Raw genomic sequence first — 23,463 nt, 5'->3', positions numbered from 1 at the left:
GAGAGAGAGAAGAGAGAGGGAGAATATAATATCTGGAGTTTTACAAATAAAACTTTGTCATTTTTAAATGTTGACAACCTGTTTTAAAAACTTGGAGACTGTGTGAGCTAGCTCTGCAATTCTGCAATGTTATTGAATAAAACAATAAAATAACTGGTGATGAGATTTGCCCTATCTACTCTAAGTGGCTTTGGTAGTCCTACTATGTGGAGCCTTGCACTGCCTTTTCTGAGTCCCAGGAAGGGATTGCACTAGGAAAAATAACAAGACATGGTCACAGTTACTGAAAATCTGCAACATGTCCTTCTCTGCTCCTTACTCCTCTCACCCCTCACCAGACCCCACAAAAGGAGTCCTACTATTAATCTCATCCTTCACATTTTAAACACAATGATGTTCAGAGACCTCAAGCAACTTTTCTAAAGACATATCACTTACAAATGGCAGAGCTAAATTGTATCTTGTACCACTCCAAGTGCTTTCTACACACACACACACACACACACACACACACATACACACACATCACAGACCACATGTACATGTATTAGATGACAACCTCTCTGTCTTATAAACTATCCAGCAGGTAAACACTGAAGCTATCACTTAAACTGGGCATGGTTGATGCCTCTAGGTAACTGCCCTTTTTTAAACTTGGCGTGGTTGATGCCTCTAGGTAACTGCCCTTTCTGCCATTATTGATCACTGACAGCTGTCTCTCAGCTAGCCTTCACTGTGTCATCCTGCTAACTCCAGACATGTGGGGTGAACAGCCAGCAGGCCTCCGAAGCTAGCTCCTCCACTAATAAACTGTCCAATCTATAAATTCCTTCTCCACCATCCAGCAGGCCAATTAGATGTTACTTTCTTGAAGGAGGGCACCTGATCAGACTTGCTTGGCATAGAAAGATCTCTCCCACTCAGCCTCTGGGGTTCTAATGTCCTTCTTCCTGAACGAGTGGAGACTGTTTTGGACAAGCTCTAGGAATGAAATATCCCAAGAGTGAGTGTACACCTCATAATGGGTGCACATAGCTGAGTGTACCTCATTGAAGAGAATGAGGTACATGTAAAATTGTGATATTTTACATTTTAATAATTCATTGGGTCTGATGTACCTATTGTATGTGTGTGTGTGTGTGTGTGTGTGTGTGTGTGTGTGTGTGTGTGTTCCTATTTGTGTACAGTATTAGAAGACATGAGCCTAGGACACAAGTAACAGGTATCATTGAGATTAATGAGTAGCCCAAGAATCAATGCTTCCAGTGAACATTGATTTTTATCTCTGCTACTTGTGAGACATTAAGCTGGGCAAGGAATACCCGTGGTGAAACATCAGCTATGATCTCTTCCCTGATTGACTACACAGTCTACAGAACAGATAGTAACAACACCCATACAAATATAAATCGCCAGATCCCAGGAAAAGCATGGGGTTCTTGTGAGGGGTCATGCAGAGTAGCTTCGAAAGGTACTGTCAGAAATGGCTGCTCTCAGGAGGGGCCATTTAAGTGAGAACCTTCAAAACTGAAGAGATGCTAGCAAAGGAAGGGGGTACTCTAGGCAGAGGATGGCAGCAGGTTTGAACACCCCAAAGTAGACGGAGACAAAGTATTTTTATGGGGTCCTGCAGTCAAGTGCAGGGCCAGAATAGAGTGAGAAGAGGTATCCAAAGGCCATGTAATTCTACGACATTGCCGCACCATTAAATGACCAAAGGTTTATGGAAGTTCAGGGCTTCTGTAGAATGGGGTCTAGGATGTTCTACTATTAGTTTCCATTCTGTTGAAGAAGCAAGAGGTGTACTTGAGAGCATAGCCAGTACTGAAGTACCTTTAGTGCTTAATGCTTTGATTCTTTCTGTTGCCAGGTTAGACACTGACATTTTATTTCTTCCCAAGAACTTTCAGAACATAATAAACACATCACAGTCATGGTTAACAAGCTAACTGGAGCATGGGAATGGAGGAATTTTGCTGCCTCATTTCTTAGCAGTCGGATTCTCTGAGCCCTTTGCCTTCCCATTCTCTCCAAAGGCCAAGACTCGGGTCGGAGGAATCCATAGATGAGAAATTCCCTAAAAACAGATAACGGGAAAATGGAAACTTGGTGTGATTTCCATTCTCTACCCATTTACTGTGTTTGAGGTACTACTTCTGAAAAAAAAAATTACTGCTTGGTTTCTCAAAAACCAGTTTTATTTTAGAAGTTTCGAAGACCAAGATGCTACAGCCATGGACACTGGAAATAACAAGCTCTAGGCAAGTAAGCTGGCATATGCATTCTACAAACAGCAGTTGTCCCCTGTGAGCATCCTAACCTGCCAGCTGTGAACTAGCCACATCATGTTTGCTGTGCACGATGTAAGAGCCTAAGTACCAGGAGAGAGGCTACGAGATGTCAAAGAAACAGATATGATTCTGTCCTCAGAGAACTCATACCATAGTTAGGGAGATAACATATATCCTCCATAGACTGAAGCTATCTATTGGCATTTGTACCATAGCCCAATTTAAATGTGCCATACTCAAATAGGAGGGTGCCCACTAGGTTAGCCAACTTTTAAAGGAAACCATTTTGCTTTATTTCTAGAAGATACTAATTCTCAAATCTTGGGAAAATGGAATGTAGAGAGACTTGGTCTGCCAAAAGCATGAGTGTCTAGAGTGGGTGAAGGACTGACCGCGACTAAAATATCAGGTGTTGACAAAGATGATGTTAGGCTGAGCCCAGAAGACACATCCTCCCTATAATAAGTAAAACATACAGTTCTGGCTCAAAGGGTTTTCTGACAATTCATACATATATGTGTGCGTACGCACACACGCGCGCACGCGCACACACACACACACACACACACACACACACATTCACACTATGACTGAGAAATTAGGGTTTTGGCAGGCCTGTAAGATGGCTCAGTGAGTAAAAGTGCCGGCCACCAAGCCTGACAACCTGAATTTGATCCCTGTGACCCATGTGATCCCTGTGACCCAAATTCTGCAAGTTGTCCTCTGGCCTCCAAAACTTATGCTATACATGTGTGCCCACACAGATACACACAGGCACATGCAGGCATGCAAAAGCACAAAATAAATGAATATGCAATTTCTAACTATTTGAAATACATAAAACAAAATGGGCCAGGGAGATGGCTCAGAAAGTAGGGGTACTTGCTGCCAGTCCTGAAAACCTGACTTCAGTCCCTAGGTCTCACATAGTAGAGGGAAAGTTGTCATTTTCCCTCTACATACAGCCATGGCCATACTCATTCACATACATACATACATGCATACATACATACATACATACATACATACATACATACATGTATTCATATACATATGCAATAGTGATAAAAAGGTGCACTGGCTCAATTCCAGAACTCCAGATGCTGAGGCAGGAGGACTGCCCTGAGTTTGAAGCCATTCTACACTACATAGTGAGTTCCAGGATGGCCCCAACTACAGACTAAAACCATGTTTTGACACAAAAGCAGGTTCGGGAACTACATTTGGGTTCAGATCTCAGCTAGTCGTTAATCTTCTAAACTGGGACAAGTTATTCGACCCATCTGGGCTACCATTTCTCTAGCTGAACAATGGAGAAAGATCTTAAGGTCAAGGAATTGTCCTGTTAATTAAATGACTGCCTTAACAGAAAACCCGAAGCACAGCCTCTGTATTCACTGGATGAGGTTGGAAACAGACCTTCAAGGAGGGGGTACCCACAGGGGGGTCTAGTTTTGTGCCTGGAATCTAATAAAGCAGTTCAGTAAAAGACATTTCCAGAGAGTAAGTCTGCCTCTCTAATCTGCAATAGCGGCATCTCCCTAAGACTGAATGTGCTTGGAGCTAAGTCAATAGCTCATTAATTTCTGTTAGTCTTCTTCATGACAATAACAGTCCTTCCCCTGTAGACACAGCACAGTAAGGAGTGTGCAGCCAGAGTCTCTATTAAGGACAGACTTCCTGGAAGACACATACAGAAGTTGCCTGGACTGTTCTTGGCACCATCACCCTGGTCTGGCCGTTGGCAAATGTCTATAAAGCTCACACAGGTCAAGGATGAGTGAGCAGGGCATTCTCTCCACTTCTGACTGACTTGTTTTCATGCGATAGGGACAGTGGGGAAAGCAAGCGCCGTGAGCAGGTCAGAGTGCCCACGTGGAAGGGATCTCATGGTTAATGGCACATCACTTCAGTGTGCATAGGTGAGCAGCCTTCTGCTTGGCAGGCAGGCTGGTAGCTGAAAGAATAGAGCCCTTTCTGTGCCTGGCTTCAAAAGAAAAGAAAGGTGCGAGAGGAGAGAAGGGAGGGTGAAGCAAAAGAACAATAGGGTTTTGCTTTCCTCACAGCTGCATGAGGATCTCTGAATTGCCCAAGCGTGGTAGAAACTTAGTACCCTCCGGCTGCCTTCCACTTTTGTTCTTAAGTTGGTGAGATACACATATGTCATAAAGTATGCCATTTCCATCATCTTCAAATGTGGAGTTTGGTGACATTAAGTACAAGGCTAAATGACCTGAGAGTCCCGTTAAGGCTTATGTGCATACAAGGTTTCAATAACTTTTTTGTTACTATCTGTCTTTTGGCATTGGGTAGGAATGGAGCCTATACAGATGTTCCTTCAAGTGTTAGTGGTGACAGGTCCTGGGTAAGATGTGTTCCTGCACGAGTTCATTTCTGTGTTCATAGAGCAATTCCACCCTGTTTCTTCATTTCTCCACAGCTGTCGCAACTTTCTAGCTGACATATAAGCTCGCTATCATTTTGGGAATATTATAAATTCCTTTACTATCCTCCTTTCATCCCTCCCTGACCTTCTGCCTTCCTGTGCTGCCCTAGGGATAAAACCCAAGATCTCATACATACTAGAGAAGTCCTCAGATATGAACTACTGTGTTCATGGAACATACGAACACACACACACACACACACACACACACACACACGCTTATTTCTTTGTCATTCTGTATAGCATAATCTTTGAAATATTTACTCATAGCTAACACCTTGAATTTCTCTCCATCTGGTCTCTTTTAAATACATTTCTGCAGGTCCACAGAAGTTACGCTTGTCCAAGTTAAATGTGATTGTTACAGTCTTACTGCAAAGGTGTGTTTAAGCCTTTTCCCTTGCCTATCAGCAGTACTAGACAACGTGACATGCTCCACATGTCACTCCTCAGTCAGGACACCAAGCTTTCCGCCAACTTTTTAAAAATGTTTATTCATTTTGTTTTATGTTTAGAGGCATGTATGTATGTGCAGTACATGTGTGCAGTGTTCTTAGCTGCTGGGACATCTCTCCAGCCCCTTTCCTCATCTTCTTGGAGATGAATGCCTGAAGGTTCTGTCTTTTCTTTCAATAAGCACTCTCCTTGAGATCTCGTACCATCTTGTGCTATTAAACGCTGTCTGAATGCTAATGATCTCAGAATCCCTGAACTCCAGACCCTATTTCAAGCAGCCCACACAGCAGCTCGATTTAGAAACTCTCACATTTCCTATGCATGGAACTGAACATCTGCTCATCTTGCAGAAGTCTGCTTCATCCTTAAAATTCAAACCTCCAGTATGACAACTCTAAGGGCAGAGACCATGAAAACATTCCTGATGTCAGTTCTTCAGCAAATTCCAACACGTTACCCTCAGCATGAATGCAGACCGTGGCTTCTCTCTGATTCCACAGCAGCTGCCTTGACCAGAGCGCCTCCCCCTTCCCCCTGGGTTATCTATGCCATTCTCTATGGCACCCCTCCACACACAGCCTCACAGCCTCAAACTGATTAGCATAAAAATCAACTGCTCCTTTATTGACTATTCCCCAACAGCCTTCCATTTTGCTTTATAGTAAAATGTATATGACAAAATAGTTTTTAAGTTTTTAATAAAAATGATTACATCATTTCCCCCTTCTTTTTCTTTATTCCAGCCCCTTCTCTGCACCATCCCTTGAACTCTTCTCATTCCCCTTCATTCCCTCTCAAATTGATGACCACTCTTTCATTATAATTGTTACTACATACACACATTATATATGCATAAACATATAGATACAACCTGTCGTGCCTATTTGGTGTTGCTTGTGTGTATGTAACAGAGATGGCCGGTTGCTATTAGATAACCAATCAGGGAGCTCACCCCTGGGAAATACTAACGCTCCCCCCCCCTCAGCATCAGATAGTTGCATGTAGTTCTTTGTCTAAGGGTGGGACCCCATTAAAATTTTGTTTTAACTACTTTTAAACGTGCCATTTGGTGGCCTCCAAGTATATTGTGCTGTTCTGGCCATTTCACTCAATCCAAGCCAAAGTGTTTGCTGTGTTGTGCAAGAACGTGGCACCATCTGACTTCCCGGTGTTCCTCCTTCATTTTCTCCTTCTTTGCCCTGAAGTGGTTACCCTTATGCTTTGACATATGCTTGCTCATTCTTAGCATCTCTCCCTGTCCCCTCAATCTGGAAACCCCTCGCCTACCTCAGGCTACCTCATGAGGTCTGTGATGCATCCCTATCTGAGTTACAGCCCTCTCTCCAATCTCAACATTGTTCAACTCTGCTACTCTCCCATTTGATCCTCACAGAACACAATATAAAATATTATTTGTTGTGTCTATTAGCTGTTGTCTTTTCCCCACAACTAGAACATGAGCTCTATGTGGACAGATTGTTTTATTTTGTTTTATTTTATTTTAAACTGACTTATCTCAGTGCCTGAAAGAGTACTTGACACAGACTTGTGCATTTAAAAATCTATTGGATGGCTAGATGGATGGCAAATTAATGGATGGATTAATGAATGAATGTATTAACATTGATTCTTTCTTGATTTTTCTGTTTAATATTTTCCACTGTTAAATAATCTGTGTGAGTTGCATTTGACTTTTTGGAAACTGAAATACAAAGTGTTTTCAAAGTTTCTAGTTGTGAATGGAGAGAGAAAAGCAAGACGTGTCTATGACAATGGCTTTCCTTATGAATGTTCATTAAAGGTTTCCCACTGGTGTGAAATTGCCACTATTCATTCTGTCTTCCTGTTTACTCTGTGTGTCTGGTCTTGTTTTTAAGGTTGAAAAAAATGTTAACTGAAGTAGAATAATATTTTTATCATAGTCTTCAAAACACTTCAACTTCTAGTCAGGAACAAAGACAGCAAAATTTCAACTGATCTGTCAAAATGTTGTTAGCATACTTGACCATTGAAAAACCACCTTACTTCAATGGCATGTAAATTAGCAGCCACTGTGCCTTTATGTTGCCATAGAAACTTCATGTTTAGGGAAGGAAACGCCAATTCATTTCTTACTATTCATTCATTTCTTGAGTCCATATGTAATTTAAGAAGGAATGTAGTGGACCTAATGTTCAATTGCCCTTACTGTATACAATAGAAATCTCTTGAAGGCAGGGATATAGAGGAGGAGGGGAGTGTCACTTCAAGCTGTAGCTGCAACTTCTTACTGCTTTTCAAGTGAAGACTGGGATTCATAATCTATGGTCTAGAATTCTCCATTACTAGCATCTTAGCACAACCTCTCCCCCTTACAGTGTGTGTGTGTGTGTGTGTGTGTGTGNGAGAGAGAGAGAGAGAGAGAGAGAGAGAGAGAGAGAGAGAGGTGTCTTCCTTAATCTCTTCACCACACTTTCTAAAACACAGTCTCTCACTAAACCTAGATCTCACCTATTGGGTAGAATGGCAGGAGAGCAAGCTCTGGAGATCCACCTGTCTCAGTTCACAGCCCACAGTTTAGCACTGAGGTTGAAGGAACACACATGGGTGCTAGGAATCCAAACTCAGAACTTCATGTCTGTGTGGTATGCACTTTACCAAAAAAATCTGTCTCCATAGCCTCTCTCTGACAATGTTTTCCTAGGTCTCAATCTACCATGACTTCTCAGTGCTCTAAATGCAATATTCCCAAGTTCAAGGACCACCTGTGCTTTGGGAAATTTTTTGAGTATATCCCTATTCCTCTAGCTGCATGGCATGTAAATAATACGTTCTCCTTAGTCAGAGTTCTTTCATATCTCATCCATAAGCTCAGAATTCACAACCTGTCTCATCATTACCTCCCTGTCCTCTCAAAGGTCACTCTACCTTGGTTCCCTTTCTTCCCTAATTATGTGTTTTCTCTGCCTGTGAGTCACAGGACCCTGTTCTTCACTGATCCATCTACCTGGTTCTGTAGTCACCATTCATTGTTCCAAGTAAGAGCTCTCAGGGAACTGCACACCTTAAGAAAATTCTTTGTGCATCCATCCAGTGTTTCTTTGTTACTTTGCTTGGAGATTTTTTTATTTCTTATTTTTTATTTTGGTCTCTTTGTGACGGTCTACTTCAATATCGGCTCTCCCTTCTCAATCCACCAAAGAACAAAACACTGAGGGGCATCTGTCCAATGCTGAGACATTCAACTAGACACTGAGGGTTCCTTCTGGAGTTTATAGTTCAGTGCATGAGAGAGCCATTCAAATGTTCCCAATACCACTTTAATGAGTGCTAATGATGAGAGATGATAACTGATGAAGAGGAAGTAAAGGGGGGCAATGAGGTTGCAAATTAAAGGGAGCTAGCCTGGCCTTGGGAGAAGTCACACTGTTTCCCTGGAAAAGTGATATGTGAAACACTCTCAAATAGGGAATTTTTAACTTTCATGGAATGGACATCTTGTCTTACTGACTTCAGAGCATCTGGCATACCACAATTTCTGACTGAAAATATGCCAATCAGATGTCATTATAAGTGTGTTTGGGTGGGCACAGTACCTAACTAGGAACTACCTACCATTCTTTCTCTCTTTGACCTGAAGCTCCAACAGGGACAGCTTCAGATGTCCTGCCTTATTTGGATGATCTAATGATGCCCTGCATTGTTGATCTGAAAGATCAGCAGGGTTTGCATCACCTGAGTAGTTCATTATCACTCCATGTTTCGGACGAGTAGGTGACAGATGGGCAACACCTTCTACCTTTCCCTACACAGGCTCTCAGGCAAGTCTGGACAGCTATCACTTTCCCATTGCAGTTTTCTACATTTAGAGACTTGTCGTTGTGAAGACCCCACTACCCTGTGGGGACGTATCGTTCCATCTGTAGGGAAGCCTCCTTTTCCGTCAGCCCACACGTGCCTGTGTTACCTCACAGGCTGGATATCTGGTCATCCCAGGAAGCTGTGTGTCTTTTAATGGGAACAAAACAGAGCTCATGACTTACCTCCTCCTACCATCTGGATTTTCACAGCTCAGCAAGCATGACGAGCCTCCCTGCCTGCGAGCAGAGAAAGCAAAACTCCTGAGGAGGGCGTGGCTCCCTTGGAAGGCGTAATTTTATAATGGATGCTGTGTGTAGACTGGAGTAGGCATTCTCTCACAGGAGACTGCTTTTGTATTTGTGTGGTTGAAAAATAAGGCAGCCCCTCCATAACCTGTGGGAAAGAGGACACAAGCCACTCCATATCGCTAATTAAGCAAGTGGAAAGGAGAACTGGTTATGTGGTAGAAAGAGATAAATCTGTGCACATGAGAGCAGGAAGAAGGCGAATTGGAGGCAAGGAAGGAGCCATGTTTGTCCAGTTCAGCATGCATTAATAATCTGGCCTTGTCCTGGGAGGAAGCCACTGACAGAACAGTGTGCTTAAGGGCATGCTTTTTAGGGCCAGGATATAGTCACATCCAAGGTTTTTTTCTTCATCCCTACAAAAAAGAAGCCAACAAGAATAGTTTTAGATTCAAATAATAGGGAAGTCATTCTGCTAGCATGGGTACAAGTTCAGACATAGCTATCCTGAGTAAGGTCTTAGCTGATCACTTGTCATTAAAAATATTGTCCTGTTTCTCCAGCTGTCACCAGGGTTTGTTGGTGTTTTTGTCACCAACAAAGTCCTCCTTTGTTATCCTACATCACATTATAGATGCCACCCACATATAGATGAACATATGTAATCACAAGAAGACAAAACACTTATATCACAAGAACATGCGAGTGAAACCCAAGAGTAAAACTTTCCCCCAGGAGGCTGGAGAGATGGTTTCGCCATTAGGAATGTGTACTGCTCTTGAAAAGGACTGAAGTTTAGCTCCCAGCATCCATATTGGGCAGGTCACAGCCACCTATAATTCTATCCCCATGGGAATCTGATGTCTCTGACTTCTGTGGGCATCTGAACTCACATGCATATACACACATACAGATACACACACACACACACATGCACATATGCACACATGCACTCACATATGATTAAATAGTAAAAATAAATTTAAAAAATAACCTTCCATCAGAATCTTCAGTCCTTCCTTGCAGTTCTTCTACCCCATGAACAGGTCTGTTTATCTCATTGGTCAGGTCTCAGTGACCCGACTACAAACAGGGATGGGAAATATCCAGACTTCCCAGTCTCTTCAGATGGACTGTAGAAAGATGGCAAGGAAGAAGCACTGGGTAAGGATAACCCAGGAAGAATCCCTACATCGCACACTATCTCCATTATTAAGCTTGGAGGACAAGAGCAGACCGTCAGTTAACTCTGTCGTTTGCCACACTTTTAATTAACTAGCAAGGTATTTGGGACATGATCCTAAGGAAATCGAACTGTGGGACACTTCTACTTGTAGTTTCCTGTGAAAGGAAAACTAACATCAGATTGAAGTTAAAAACCAGTGTGGACACTAGAGCAAAGGGATTCAGTTTCCCAAGACACTGTCAACGAAACAGAAATCAAGTCTAGGTTAGATGAGAAATGTAGAGCAGAAACAGGACGAAGGTAGCTCCTAGCTTGCCTCCTATTGGGCCATAACCACATTTGTTCACCTCCCTCTATGTGTGTTAAATGGAAAGTATGTTCTAAGGTACTATTTTAATTAGCAAAGCTTATCCTTCCCCCCCCCCAAAGAATGACCTGAAAACATGGGTACTAACTTAAGACTGAGAACTAAGACCAGGAAAGGAAATCACAATTTTGCAGAGACAGGAGTAATTGATTTCCATGGGAAGTCCAAGAATTTCCTATATTTTAATGGTCTACAAGGCCAATGCCAGTCTAACTAGAGATCCTTATGAGGGATAGCAGGGGTGTGTGTCTATTCTCCAGATGTCCCTACTGCTAATCAATCAAGACACCTCACCTATAAAAAAGCTCCCAGTTCTTTTTCTGTGCAAACCCAGCTACTACCCCAATTTCACCACCGTGATATGCTGTGAGATGTACTTTCCATCCTTTTCAACATCCTTGTCCTAAGCAGAGATACAAAAACAACCTGGAGCTGACTCGGTCATCAGGAGAAAAGCCCAGGCTTGAGTGGGCAGAGCTGAAAAGCTGATACAGTAGGGAAGATAGCTCACTCTCCTAGGAACGTGGTTGAGATGAAAGATAAGGCGTGGCTGCCTTACCCATTCATTTCCATCACTGTGATTGATAGTCAGAGGGCGTACCAAATGACCTGGTCAGCATCATCTCTCTGTCAGTGGATGCTGGGACTCTGAATCTAAGCTGCATTGTCCTTGAATGGAAATGCCACCCAGTCTATATGTCACCCTAATAACACACGCACCTCCTTTGACCAGGTGCTCCGTCCCGACTGCAGCCTGGTGTGACACCGTGGGACACTGGGTCACAATCTCAGGACTCCCTCTGTTTCCTTCAGCCTCCCATTTTGTGAATATAAGTGCCAAGTTAATAACCGTTGTTCAGGGGAAAGGAGACCTGAGGTAGTAAATTACTAGTGCAAAACTTTTGTAAGACGCAGAGAGTGATTCTTAAAAGGAAAAAGTCAGTCTTCACAGGGCCAAATTGAGCTAGAAACAGGGTTAGCAGGCCACTGTATTGTGGAAATTAAATCAGCCCAGACAGGGAGCTCGGCTATTCTCAATTCACACACAGTTTCCTTTAGAAACCCTATAACCACATTTGACTCCGGTCACTGTTTGGGGCTTTTGTTTTTTTCCAGGCGTGTGTGTGCTTTATCTCCACCCATATAGAAACTGGCGAGGGATGCTCAAGGATGTATTTCCTTACTTGGCAGCACAATTAGATAGAAATGAAATTTAATGCAATATTGAGTCGTCTTAGAAACTTATCTAAGGGTGAAAGTCCCATGGGGAAGAATTGATTTCTGCCAGTCATGTTTAGAGATGAGGCTGCTGTCACTAAGATAGCTAGCTTATGGTCATGCCTAGTTCCCCCTCCTCCTAGGCTCACAAAAGTTCTCCTATCTCAAGCAGCAACGGGTCTGCTCTGTTACCAGCAGGTTTCAAACACAAGAGAACAGGCATCTGTTGTCTTGGTATGTTGAAATTGGAATTCAGTGGTGATTCATGAGTTTTCTATTAATTATTAAGCAGTCATAGATGGAGATAAGTAGAGATGGATGGGGGGGGGGTGAAGTCTTCCAGCTATGCCTAGCTGCTTTGCAGTGATAAATGAGTCAGGAAACACGAAAGTTCAGAACAGACATTGACCGAACTGCAGCAACGCCTATACAGCTGCCTGGTGAGCTTAAAATAACTATGAAGTCTTGGCAGCAGGACAGAGGAATTACACACTCTGCCATGTGGGTCACCCCATTCAGGTTGCCCTATCCGGGTCACCCTTTCTCTTGCAAGGTTCTCAAGGAAGACAGAGCCCTGAACAATGGGGCAACTGCAAGACAACTGAAACAGATTTTAGGGTCTAAGACAATACCTTATATTCCATGATCGAAGGTTCTAGTGGTGTTGGCTGGGGTTGTGTGATCTAAACTTGGATCCCACCCTATTTTCAGCTGTGTAGATTTTAAAGAGAACATTTCAGAGTCTGGGTAGAACCATGCATTTGTCTCTGGGAGAGCAATTTCTGCTTTGCTCACAGTGGCTTTTTCTTGAAAAGTGATCCAGAGCTCTGTCTGAAGAGCTACTTAACTCTTTATTATTATTATTATTATTATTATTATTATTATTATTATTATTATTATTATTATTATTTTCTTTATTTACATTTCAAATGTTATCCTGAAAGTTCCCCATACCCTCCCCCTGCCCCTGCTCCCCTACCCACCCACTCCCACTTCTTGGCCCTGGCCTTCCCCTGTGCTTCGTCATATAAAGTTTGCAAGACCAAGGGGCCTCTCTTCCCAATGATGGCCGATTAGGCCATCTTCTGCTACATATGCAGCTAGAGACACGAGCTCAGGGGGTACTGGTTAGTTCATATTGTTGTTGCACCTACAGGGTTGCATCCCCCTTCAGCTCCTTGGGTACTTTCTCTAGCTCCTCCATTGGGGGCCCTGTGCTCTTAAACTCTTTATTTTGATACCCAGCTTCACCCAAAGGAAAAAGCTCACCTTTATCTCTCAATAGAGAGGCTCAGCAACCCACTGTCCAGAGTTTGTATGTTAATGTTGCTGCCCGAGGCAAGAACATGAACTGCACAGAAATAGAACCTTAAAACTCAGCCCCAGTGAGCTGGGCCTGCCACCACACCCAGCACCCCAGAGACTGAGGCAGAAAGATCATAAGTTTGAAGTCAGCCTAAATCCCACTTCAAGGCAAGTCTGAACTACATATTACTGCCTGCCTTAGACAAAACCAAACCAAGCCAAACCAAACAAACAAAAGAAAAACAAACAAACAAACAAAAAAAACAAAGATGATGTGAAGTTGGCACTTTTTGTTCCAAACCAGATCTTTCCACCACCTTCTCATTGCTCATATGTCCTCTAGCGTGCAACGTTAGCGTTTGAGCAATTTGAGCAGTGAGCCATGATTCATTCCTTAGTACTTGACAGAAGCTAGAAAGTGGAAAGAGACAACGGAGTCTGCCTTGTACTCTAGGCAGGTCAGAAAGCTATTTCTGTCCTCACTGAAAGGCCAGAATCAGTAGAGATGTCAGCAGCACACGCTAACCTCAGTCTGTCTCAGAGAGGGCACTCTAAGGCAACTGCAGACAGTTGACAGCTGACTTTCTTCTCCCCGCAAAGCTGTTAAAATGCACAAGCCATAAGAAAGACCAGTGATCAAATGCTTTGTGTGAAGTAGCAAGTTCTCCAGCCATGCTGGGCTTTGCTACGCCTTGGTTCATGGGTACCTGCTATGTGAATTGGCCTCCCAAAGGTATGTCAAGGGCTTAGCAACCACACAGCTTATTCTGTGCTTCATTTCCTGAGAAGATGGAATTGATATCCAGTTTAGATCAATAAGGAATGAAGTTGCCTTATCTAAGTAGAGATGATTATAAACCAGAAATCACAAACACTTGACCCACAGACCATATGCAACCCAGTGACAAGATTTGTGTGGGAAGGGGATATGCCTGGGTGGGCACTGTGTGTGTGCGAGAGTGCAGCACATCCCTCCATGCATGTGTCTGCGGAGATCAAAGATGACAATACATGTGTACAATGTATTTCAATAACAAACACCCTTTCTACCCTCATTTATCCTCTCCCATTCATCCTGAACCCCTCTTCTTTCTTGTTTTTTTTTTTTTTGTTTGTTTTGTTTTGTTTTGAGACATTGTCTCTCCCTGAACCTGAGGCTCACCAATTAGCTAGACTAACTGAGCAGTAAGGTCCCAGAATCTTCCCGTCTCTAACTCATAGCACCAGGGTTAGAGAGGGGCACTGCCATGCTCAGCTGAGTGTGAGTGCTGAGAACCCAGACTCAGGTTCTTACGATTACACAGTAAGGGCTTTACCCACCAAGCCTTCCCATCAGCCTGTGAACAAGATTTTACACTTGTAATCCCAGATCTCAGGATATAGAGACAGGAAGATGCCTCATTCAAGGGGAGATGCCACAGATTGTTTTGTGTTGGAAAGAAAACATTATCGTCATATAGAATTGAAATGTTTGTGTTAAGCTCTAGATATCTGGGTGTTAATTCCTCAAAGACTGAGGACAACAGACAGCGGAGTGCCGTGCTATACTTGCTCCTTAAGACAGACCACTGTGTCATGTTCCCTCCTCGCCCTGGAGAGTTTGAACTGACTCCTGATAAGGAGTAAAGCTTGGACTCTCATTAAGTGTGCCTCACTTGAGGGACACTTCACTCGAGCGAGTGGCACATCACAGATGATGACAGCTTGTGATTTCCTCTCTCTGTTTCCCACACAAAGAGTGAGAATTAAGAATATTTTCAATATCCAGAAAAGACACCTTCTGTGCGCTGGAGAATTTTACGCTATTTGACTGAATAAAGCTGGCCGACCAAGGACATCCTAAAGTGATGATACACACACACAAGATGTAAGACTCGAGTTCATCAAGGGTCGCTGTCATGGTTTTCCATCTCAGCCTTGCCTTTGCTGTCATCGGTTCAGGCTCCAGCCAGTCCTCAGTCAGATAGCATAGTCACAATCCCTTGCCTCTTAAGTTCTTTTCCCTTTCCTTTCTATTTTATACTCTTTCTTCTTTCTCTCTAAGCTCACTTGCACTCTCCAACTGTTGGAAGAGTGACTGTGGGGGAGATTAATCTCTGGCCCTAGTAAACCCAGTCATAGGTAGTTCACCTGTCCTTGGGCCATGGGTTAACCAGCACTGACGCTGACTTTCCTTCCAGTTATCCATGCTCCGGGTCCCTGGTGCCTGCATCTTTTCCCAATGCTCCCTGACCTTGTGACACTGTCTTTCCAGTACCCAGGCCTGGGAAAGAGTGTGTCTATCAGAGGGTGTGCTGGCCTTATGCAAGAGGGGAGAGCCCCAGTGAAGTTGGGGGAGTTGAGGGGTACCCCCAGTGACTCCTGTACTCTCTGCTGTGGTTGGCATTGGCATCAGCATCTGCACCCTGGTTCCCTCAATGCTCAGCCCTAAGCCGGGCCACCACATCTACTCCTGTCTCGGGGATTTTCTTGGAGTGGAAGAGGGGTCTGTGGTTAATGCACATGAGCAAAGAAAAACCATTTCCATGAGCAAAAAAACATTTCCGTGAGCAAAAAGAAACTCACTTTCTCTTGCATGAAATCGAAGGGTGTGAACACGCCTTGCCCCTCTGTTCACCTCAGAGGTTCCAGGAGCCCACAGTGCGGTGGGAGCACCTAGGAAATTCGCTTTCCCAACTGCTACTTCAAGTGGTACTTAAAATGCAGCACATAAAACCCTGTAAATTCCACCGCACAGCCGGAGCCCTAAGCCCTTAAATGCACAGAAAAGTGTGTCTATTATCTATCCATTCAAAGTAAGTGTGCAGTTACTTAAATTGCTTTTGTCTTCTTCTTCCTTTCAGCTGACATTATCTCTACGGTAGAATTCAACCACACGGGAGAGTTACTAGCGACGGGGGACAAGGGGGGTCGGGTTGTAATATTTCAGCGAGAACAGGAGGTAAGTATCAGCCAATTGGAAATTCTCATTTTCTTCCCTTTTTAAAAGAGCTCCCCCTCCGCCCCCCATGCCTTAATCCTCATGTGTCTGTCGCCCTTAACCTTGCCTGCCACTTTGCTCACCAACAGTAAAACTGCCAAAAAGCCATTAGCATCCACAGTTCTAAGTTCAAGCTCATAAAAAGCCCCTCCAAAAGGGTTCTCCCTGGGCAGGGCCTTATCTACTACACATGAACACAGGGAGACAGACAGCTCTTCTCATCTGACCTGCAAAATTCCACAGGTATGTACAAAGGAGAAAACTCCAGCTGTTGTCATCTTGGGATCTGTCCTCCAGGTGTTGAAATTCAATCTCCCTTCCGTTTCAGGTGCTGCCAGAATACATAGGAGAGGGAAATGGCTTTATTTCACAACAGTTGAAAAGAGGGCATGTTGGGTCAATAGAGAAGTGATGCTCAACGTACTATAAAGGGCCAAACCCTCCAAAAAGGTTTCTTAGCCCAGCATATGGCACAGGCTGGTGTGTGTCCCTGAAGCTGGATACATGATATAATGCCATGTCAGTGACTGGTTTATTCCCTAGGCTTGGGTTCTTCTAGGAATTCTTTTTCTTTTTCACATAAATTGAGGATGCTGCCGCTGCCGTGCCTGTTTCTGTTTTTTTGTTTGTTTGTTTGTTTGTTTTGTTTTGTTTTTCCAGAACGGAATTATGGCCCGATTTGATTTCCTTGGCCTCCCCTGGCACACTCTAGTCCTTTCTGCAGGGTAGTCTGTATTCTAGCAGCTCTCCCATCTGCCGCTGCCTGCCTCTGAGATTGACTGGGCACCGGGGAGGCACGAGGGAGGAAGACTTCGACTTCCCGAGCAATTTAATGCCCACTTTGTGCCTCCAAGCCGTTTGCATTACACCTCCCCCTCAAAAGAGGATAGCCTCATTTAGGGGTGATATATTTGGTAATTGCACATTATTTGCAATTAATTTCGATAAGGGCGTCATAATCCCTCGGGGGGTTCTGTGTAAATTCAAGTGCTCAGCATTAAATCAGGCACCCAGCCTTATTACCCTGGCCCCAGAAACATGGAACCGTAGTTGGCAAGGAAGAACTGAATCGCTCTTCGTGACCTGGAATTTTTCCTGCTTTTTTTCCAGAACTGCCTGGTGTTAATTGGTCTGGCGCATGCTACCCACTCTTGACAGTCTGATTTGGATGCTAGCAAATCAACCCTCTTAGAAATGTATTGTTAAGGTGGACCGGTGCTCCCCGAGAGTAAGCAGGGCAGTAGCAGGGCTGTCAGCATCTAAAGTCCTTTGAAAACTGATTTTCAAATTTCCAATTCAAAAAAAAAAAAAAATCCAATTAGGTTCACAGCTATGATTAAGGGGAACTGGAGGAGCTATTTAGCATAAATTACCCAAGGCTGCGTGTTACCAGTCATATTCCACCCCACATTTTCTGCTAGCTATTTATAGGTTTCACCTATTTTCATTAACTGGGAGATCTGGGAAGCCTGACTCATTAGGAGGATGGGGGGGGGGGGGACACACCTTCCAAAGCAGTGTGGGTCGGTTCACCGGAACATAAAACTCAGCGAGGATGAGGGTCAGGGAATTCAGTGTTAGGTTTGGGGGGGGGGCACTTAGGGGTTCCGATGTACATGTGACCTGGCTGACAAATGCCACGTGACATCGTTTAGGGGCAGTGACTCTTCAGGTAATGTGGTCGCTCCCAGACAAACTGCTTGAAAGGACCAAGGTCCTCAGCATCTACAAACCTCTAGGCTCAGCAGAAGCACCCACTCCTGGGCATGCTGAGATAGGCCTACGGGTGTCCTGCATCCATCTAAGATCATAGATTTTTAAATTGAACCTTTTCTTTAAAAATCAAACATTGATTTCAAATGTGTTTAATAAGACCCAAATTTTAATTTTTGAACAGATTTGTGAAACTCCAGACTTTGTGAAACTGGTTCTAAAATCCATGTAATACCACCCTCCCTCTTGTGTCTTCCTCCTCTTTCCCCCTTTCCCCCTCTCTTCAGGCCCTTGGCTTTCTGCTCTGGATCTCATCATTTATTTAGCTCCTGCTGTTTGCTCTTTGCATAATTAGTGCTAGGGGAAAGTCAGAGGTAAAGCCCAACTTCCTCATGATGCAGATGGCACCATGTGCAGATCTTCTCATCACTTATGCTTGATAGAAAGGGAGATGGGAGGGACTGATGCCCAGGCTGCTCCTTATGAGCCATGTGACCCTGGAAGAGTCCCTTATATCTCTGAGCCTCTGGTGTCCACCTGCCAGCTTTGCCTACCCCTCTGGTTCCCTGAGCATTGAAAGTTGCCTTTGCTACAGCTTTGCACCTTTCATAGGGACTGAAAGGAGTGGGAGCATCTCCACAGAATGGCCATCTCAACACTTCCTAGAATGCACAGACATAATAGTAGCTCTTCTATTTGTATTGATTGCAAAGTCTTATCCTACTTTAACTTGTTTCCTTTCTTTCTTTCTTTCTTTCTTTCTTTCTTTCTTTCTTTCTTTCTTTCTTTCTTCTTTCTTTTTCTTTCTTCCTTCCTTCCTTCCTTTATTCCTTCCTCTCTTTCTTTCTTTTTTCCTGTTTTATTGAGACTGTTTCTCTGTATAGTAGCAGTCCTGACTGTCCTGGAGCTCCCTTTGTAGACCAGGCTGGCCTCAAACTCACAGAGATGAGCCTGCCTCTGCCTCCTGAGTGCTGGGATTAAAGGCATGCACCACCATATCTGTCAACTTCTGTTTCTATGTATATGTTGTGATATATTCTTTTTGTTAATATAGTTTTAAATATATAATTTGCAAACATGGTGTGTGTGTGTTTCTGGGATTTGTCAACAGAGTGCATGCTTTTGGGACCTGTAAACCAAAGCTGAATCTGCAGCCGCAGTACCTTGGTGTCTCTCTCTGATGCAGCCTCCCAGAGGGACCCTAATGGCTTTTCTCAGAGGGAAAAAAGAATCTGTGAGTTGGCACATGCTTTAAATGGTTTAATATTCTCTGTGTGTTTTACCTTCCTACAGAGTAAAAACCAGGTTCATCGTAGGGGTGAATACAATGTTTACAGCACATTCCAGAGCCATGAACCAGAGTTCGATTACCTGAAAAGTTTAGAAATAGAAGAAAAAATCAATAAGATAAGATGGCTCCCTCAACAAAACGCAGCTTACTTTCTTCTGTCTACCAACGGTATGTGGAGGAGGGTTTTGTTTTGTTTTGCTGTGTTTTTCCCCTATTTGAAATCTTCAGAGACAGTCCTGACCTGTAATTTTCCCTTAGCCTCAGTGTTCCTTTGTCCCTTGTGAGCTTGTGAAAAACTTAGATACCCTGTTTGTAAGATGCTTAGCAGAATTCATGGTGCACACAGAATTGGACTCAGTAAATAGTAGCTATTCACTCTCTAAATATCGAATTTATGACCCAGTTTTGTGGAGCCCGTTATCGACAGTTTCCTAATGTAGATTGCTTGCAGGTGTTTGCGGAATGTGACTTCCTGTCTTAAGATTCATTGCATGTTATTCTGGGGAAGTATTTCAAGAAACTCGACATGCTGTTGGCATTTTGAAAAATAGTTATTAATCCCTGAGTATATTTTCGGGTCTGCAAAGCAGATGTCTGTGTATCTGAGAAAATCAAGTTCTGAGCCACAAGCACAAGACCAGAGGAGTTGGGGATGCTCCCAAAAGCTGATCAAGAAGCAGGCTCTTTATCTGCCTTCAAACTCTCTGTGTCCTTTATGTTGATATAAATTGATATGAATAGAGAAAAGAGGATAGGTTACTGGCAGGTGAATAAAGCCTGTTCACATATTCACTCCATGAAGAAAGCTGATGACACCCCAAGAATTTAACCCCTCTCTGGAGAGAAAAAAAAAAGCCAGTTTGGAAGTCAGTCCCTACTGAAGAATGCTAATGGCAAATGGTAACCAGAGGATTCAGAGAGAAAAACAAAAGAGCAAGGAAAAGAGACAAAGGGTGACTCATCATCACATGTGGAAATGTGATTTAAGAGTGTCATATCAAGAACAGAAAAATGGAGACAATGTCTACAATACAATCAAGCAAATATTCCTTGTTAAAGACGAGAAAGATGCACACCAAACGGCTCCAGTTACTAAGTCTTGACTGTGCACTGTAGGTCACTTGTAACTTTGTTCCTTTAATTATTTTAATTTTGAAAGTGATTACAGTGAGTCACAGATCAATATTACAGGAGAGAGAGAGAATGTAATTCAGATGGCCACCAAATTCTCAAATATGAAGACAGTGTACAGATCTGAAAATATGACAATTCTAGATGAGCTATTTGGGAGTTATTCAAGCAAACCTCAATATGATCAGGTCTCTCTCTTTTCGTCTGGTTTTTGTTTTTGTTTTGTTTTGTTTTGTTTGTTTGTTTTTAAGATTCCAGTTAATGCCACGCCTTCCCGTAGCTGCTTTTTGTTTGCTTGTTTTGTTCTGTGCTATTGTCCTGTTTACTTCTTGGAGACCAAACCACTGCACTTCATTTCCATTTATTCTTTGCGTTTGCTTTCTGTTCATGTCTCATGCAAAGACTTTGTTGCTTCATACTACTCAGAGTGGAAGTTTTAATGTGGTCGTTTTAATGTAATTACTTCAGTCGCAGAGAAGTCTGATTGTCTTCCATAGCTAGATTACATTATATTATGAAATTTAGCCTATTGATTATTGCAGTAAAATCCAAAGGCTTATTAAGTACTTTGTAGGGGGGATGGGAAAGAAAGTGAAATTCAATGAAGATTAATTATATAGCATAATGTTCTGTTAATTGAGTTTTTAAATAGTTTTTTGATTAACAAGGATATTATCTTCCCATTTGGGATGCTATTTCACATGTCAACTGCATCTCAAACAGACTCTTCTAAGGAAAATCCCCATGTTCTTATGCAGTCTTCTTTTCTATACTAATATCGAGGTTCAAAATCCACGTACACCCCCATGCCAAATAGGTTAACATTCAAAAATTAATGGAGGACAATAGGAATTACTATATAAAAGAGAACATGAAGATAAATGATAATGTTGTGTTTTAAGCTGCCACACATGATGATAAACTACCCAGAGAACAAGCCAGAAGAAAGAAAACGCCATTTCTCATATTAACAGCTGCATGCTCCTTAGAGTTTTTTTTTTCCCACTAAGCTTTAAGATTCTGAGTCAAATGAAAATGCTGTGATAATAAAGTCAAGTACGACCCCAGGCAACACAACCCAGGGGAACTGGATTGAATTCTCCATCAATTATCTTTTGGAGGGACAGGGTGCTTATCTCATTAGTTGAGAATAGCTACTAATTCTACTGGAATAGGTTTTTAACTTCATAACTTTTAAAGGAAAGTAAAGCTCACATTCCATAGTGAAATAGACCTTGGAAGTTATTTGCCACACAGAGACACATTGCACTGTCTGGGTCACTTATCCTGCCTGGCTGTGTATGCTGAGAATGGCAGAGGACTAAGGTGTTCATGGTGGACATTAAGCAAATACCTGGGCACAAAATGAAGACAGTTTATATCCCGACACAGAGAGAACCACTGCTAGTGTCTTTTAGAGGAAAAAGAAAAAGATGTAGATAATGCGTTTATTAACAGAAATGTGATAAGTTCTAGAAGGTGTTTTTAAGCCAGATTTTTAAAATTTAATAATATAGCAACAAAAATACTTATCTAGCTAATTTTTATTAAAATACCATGTTTTTTAATATCTGCATATTATTCCCTCATATGATTTGATTCTTCTGTGGTTTAACAATAAGTCTCCCACTATTAGGCTTTCAATTGTTAACACATTCATACTACAAGTTATATTCTGTAGTGTATTATATTACATGTCATAGATTCAGGAAATACATGTATATAGATAGCTGTTGGTATATAATATACATTCAGGTAAAATGCATACATTACCCACATGGCCTATCACTTGTGATAGTTAAACAAGGAGATAGTAGAAGACTATACAGAAAATGTATGCAGTAATCTCAATCTACTGGAACTAAGGGAAGTGTTTCTTTTCTTCACCTTTCTGCTCATTCTTGTTTTCCAATGACAGTGGCAGGTACATCTTATATAATAAAAGAATGGAAATGATTAAATACACAACTTAGTATACATGATGTCATTGTAGTTCCTTGCCTCTAAATACTGCATACAGAAAATATAAGACAATACACAGGAGATGGTCATGGTGGAGCATGCCTTTCACTCCAGCACTGGACAGGCAAATGAAGGTGGTCTCTTTTCCAGGCTACTCAGAGCCACCATCTCCATGGTAAGGGAAACACCATCCAAAAAATAAGAAAGAATATATACAAAATTTTGATCATGGCTTATTTCTAACTGGAGGACATATGGGTAACTTTTATCCTTGTGTTTGCTCTGTGATTTCGATTTATCTCTATAGCAATTTACCATTTATGATATAAAATATAAGATGAAAATACCTTACAAATAAATGAATTTAGACCCATTTCAAAGCCAAGAAACAGGAAAAATTTGGTGGTGAAATTCACGGGCTCATGGGTTGTTCTCGGGCACAGCTAATGAGGAGCAAATCAAGTGACCATGATTTAACTCTCTCAATCTAAAAAAGCAGCCCATGTGAACAGGGTCTCAGGAGAGCTTGGGACCAGAGGGATGTGAGTGTAGAGCTAGCAATTTCTAAATTAAGCCCGCAGCTGAGATAGGCTCTCCCCCCAGCACAAGTAAGGGTGAGCTCGAAGATGATAATCCATGGATCCCACAAGGAACAGTCTGGCCAGACATGAGAAAAGGCTCTGTCTTAGTCAGGGTTTCTATTCCTGCACAAACATCATGACCAAGAAGCAAGTTGGGGAGGAAAGGGTTTATTTGGCTTACATTTCCATACTGCTTTTGATCACCAAAGGATGCAGGACTGGAACTCAAGCAGGTCAGAAAGCAGGAGCTGATGCAGAAGCCATGGAGGGATGTTCTTTACTGGTTTGCTTCCCCTGGCTTACTCAGTCTGCTCTCTTATAGAATCCAAGACTACCAGCCCAGAGATGGCACTACCCACTAGGGAACCTCCCCCCTTGATCACTAATTGAGGAAATGCCCCACAGCTGGATCTCATGGGGGCATTTCCCCAACTGAAGCTCCTTTCTCTGT

At 42.7% G+C, this 23,463-nt stretch overlaps 1 protein-coding gene across 2 annotated transcripts in view; it reads left to right on the top strand.

The window, feature by feature from the left end:
* The window catches only part of Ppp2r2b (protein phosphatase 2 regulatory subunit Bbeta), a 407,624-nt gene that overhangs the window by 299,243 nt on the left and 84,918 nt on the right, over positions 1–23,463 (top strand). For both annotated transcript variants that reach the window (XM_029547262.1, XM_029547263.1), the window contains 2 exons: positions 16,198–16,295; positions 19,341–19,506. In XM_029547262.1, coding sequence (XP_029403122.1) covers positions 16,198–16,295; positions 19,341–19,506 — 264 coding nt within the window. The remainder of the gene's footprint in view (positions 1–16,197; positions 16,296–19,340; positions 19,507–23,463) is intronic.

The sequence above is a fragment of the Mus pahari genome, chromosome 15, assembly GCF_900095145.1.
Source record: "Mus pahari chromosome 15, PAHARI_EIJ_v1.1, whole genome shotgun sequence".
NCBI classification, from domain to species: Eukaryota; Metazoa; Chordata; class Mammalia; order Rodentia; family Muridae; genus Mus; species Mus pahari.
This window is presented reverse-complemented; position numbering and strand designations above follow the sequence as displayed.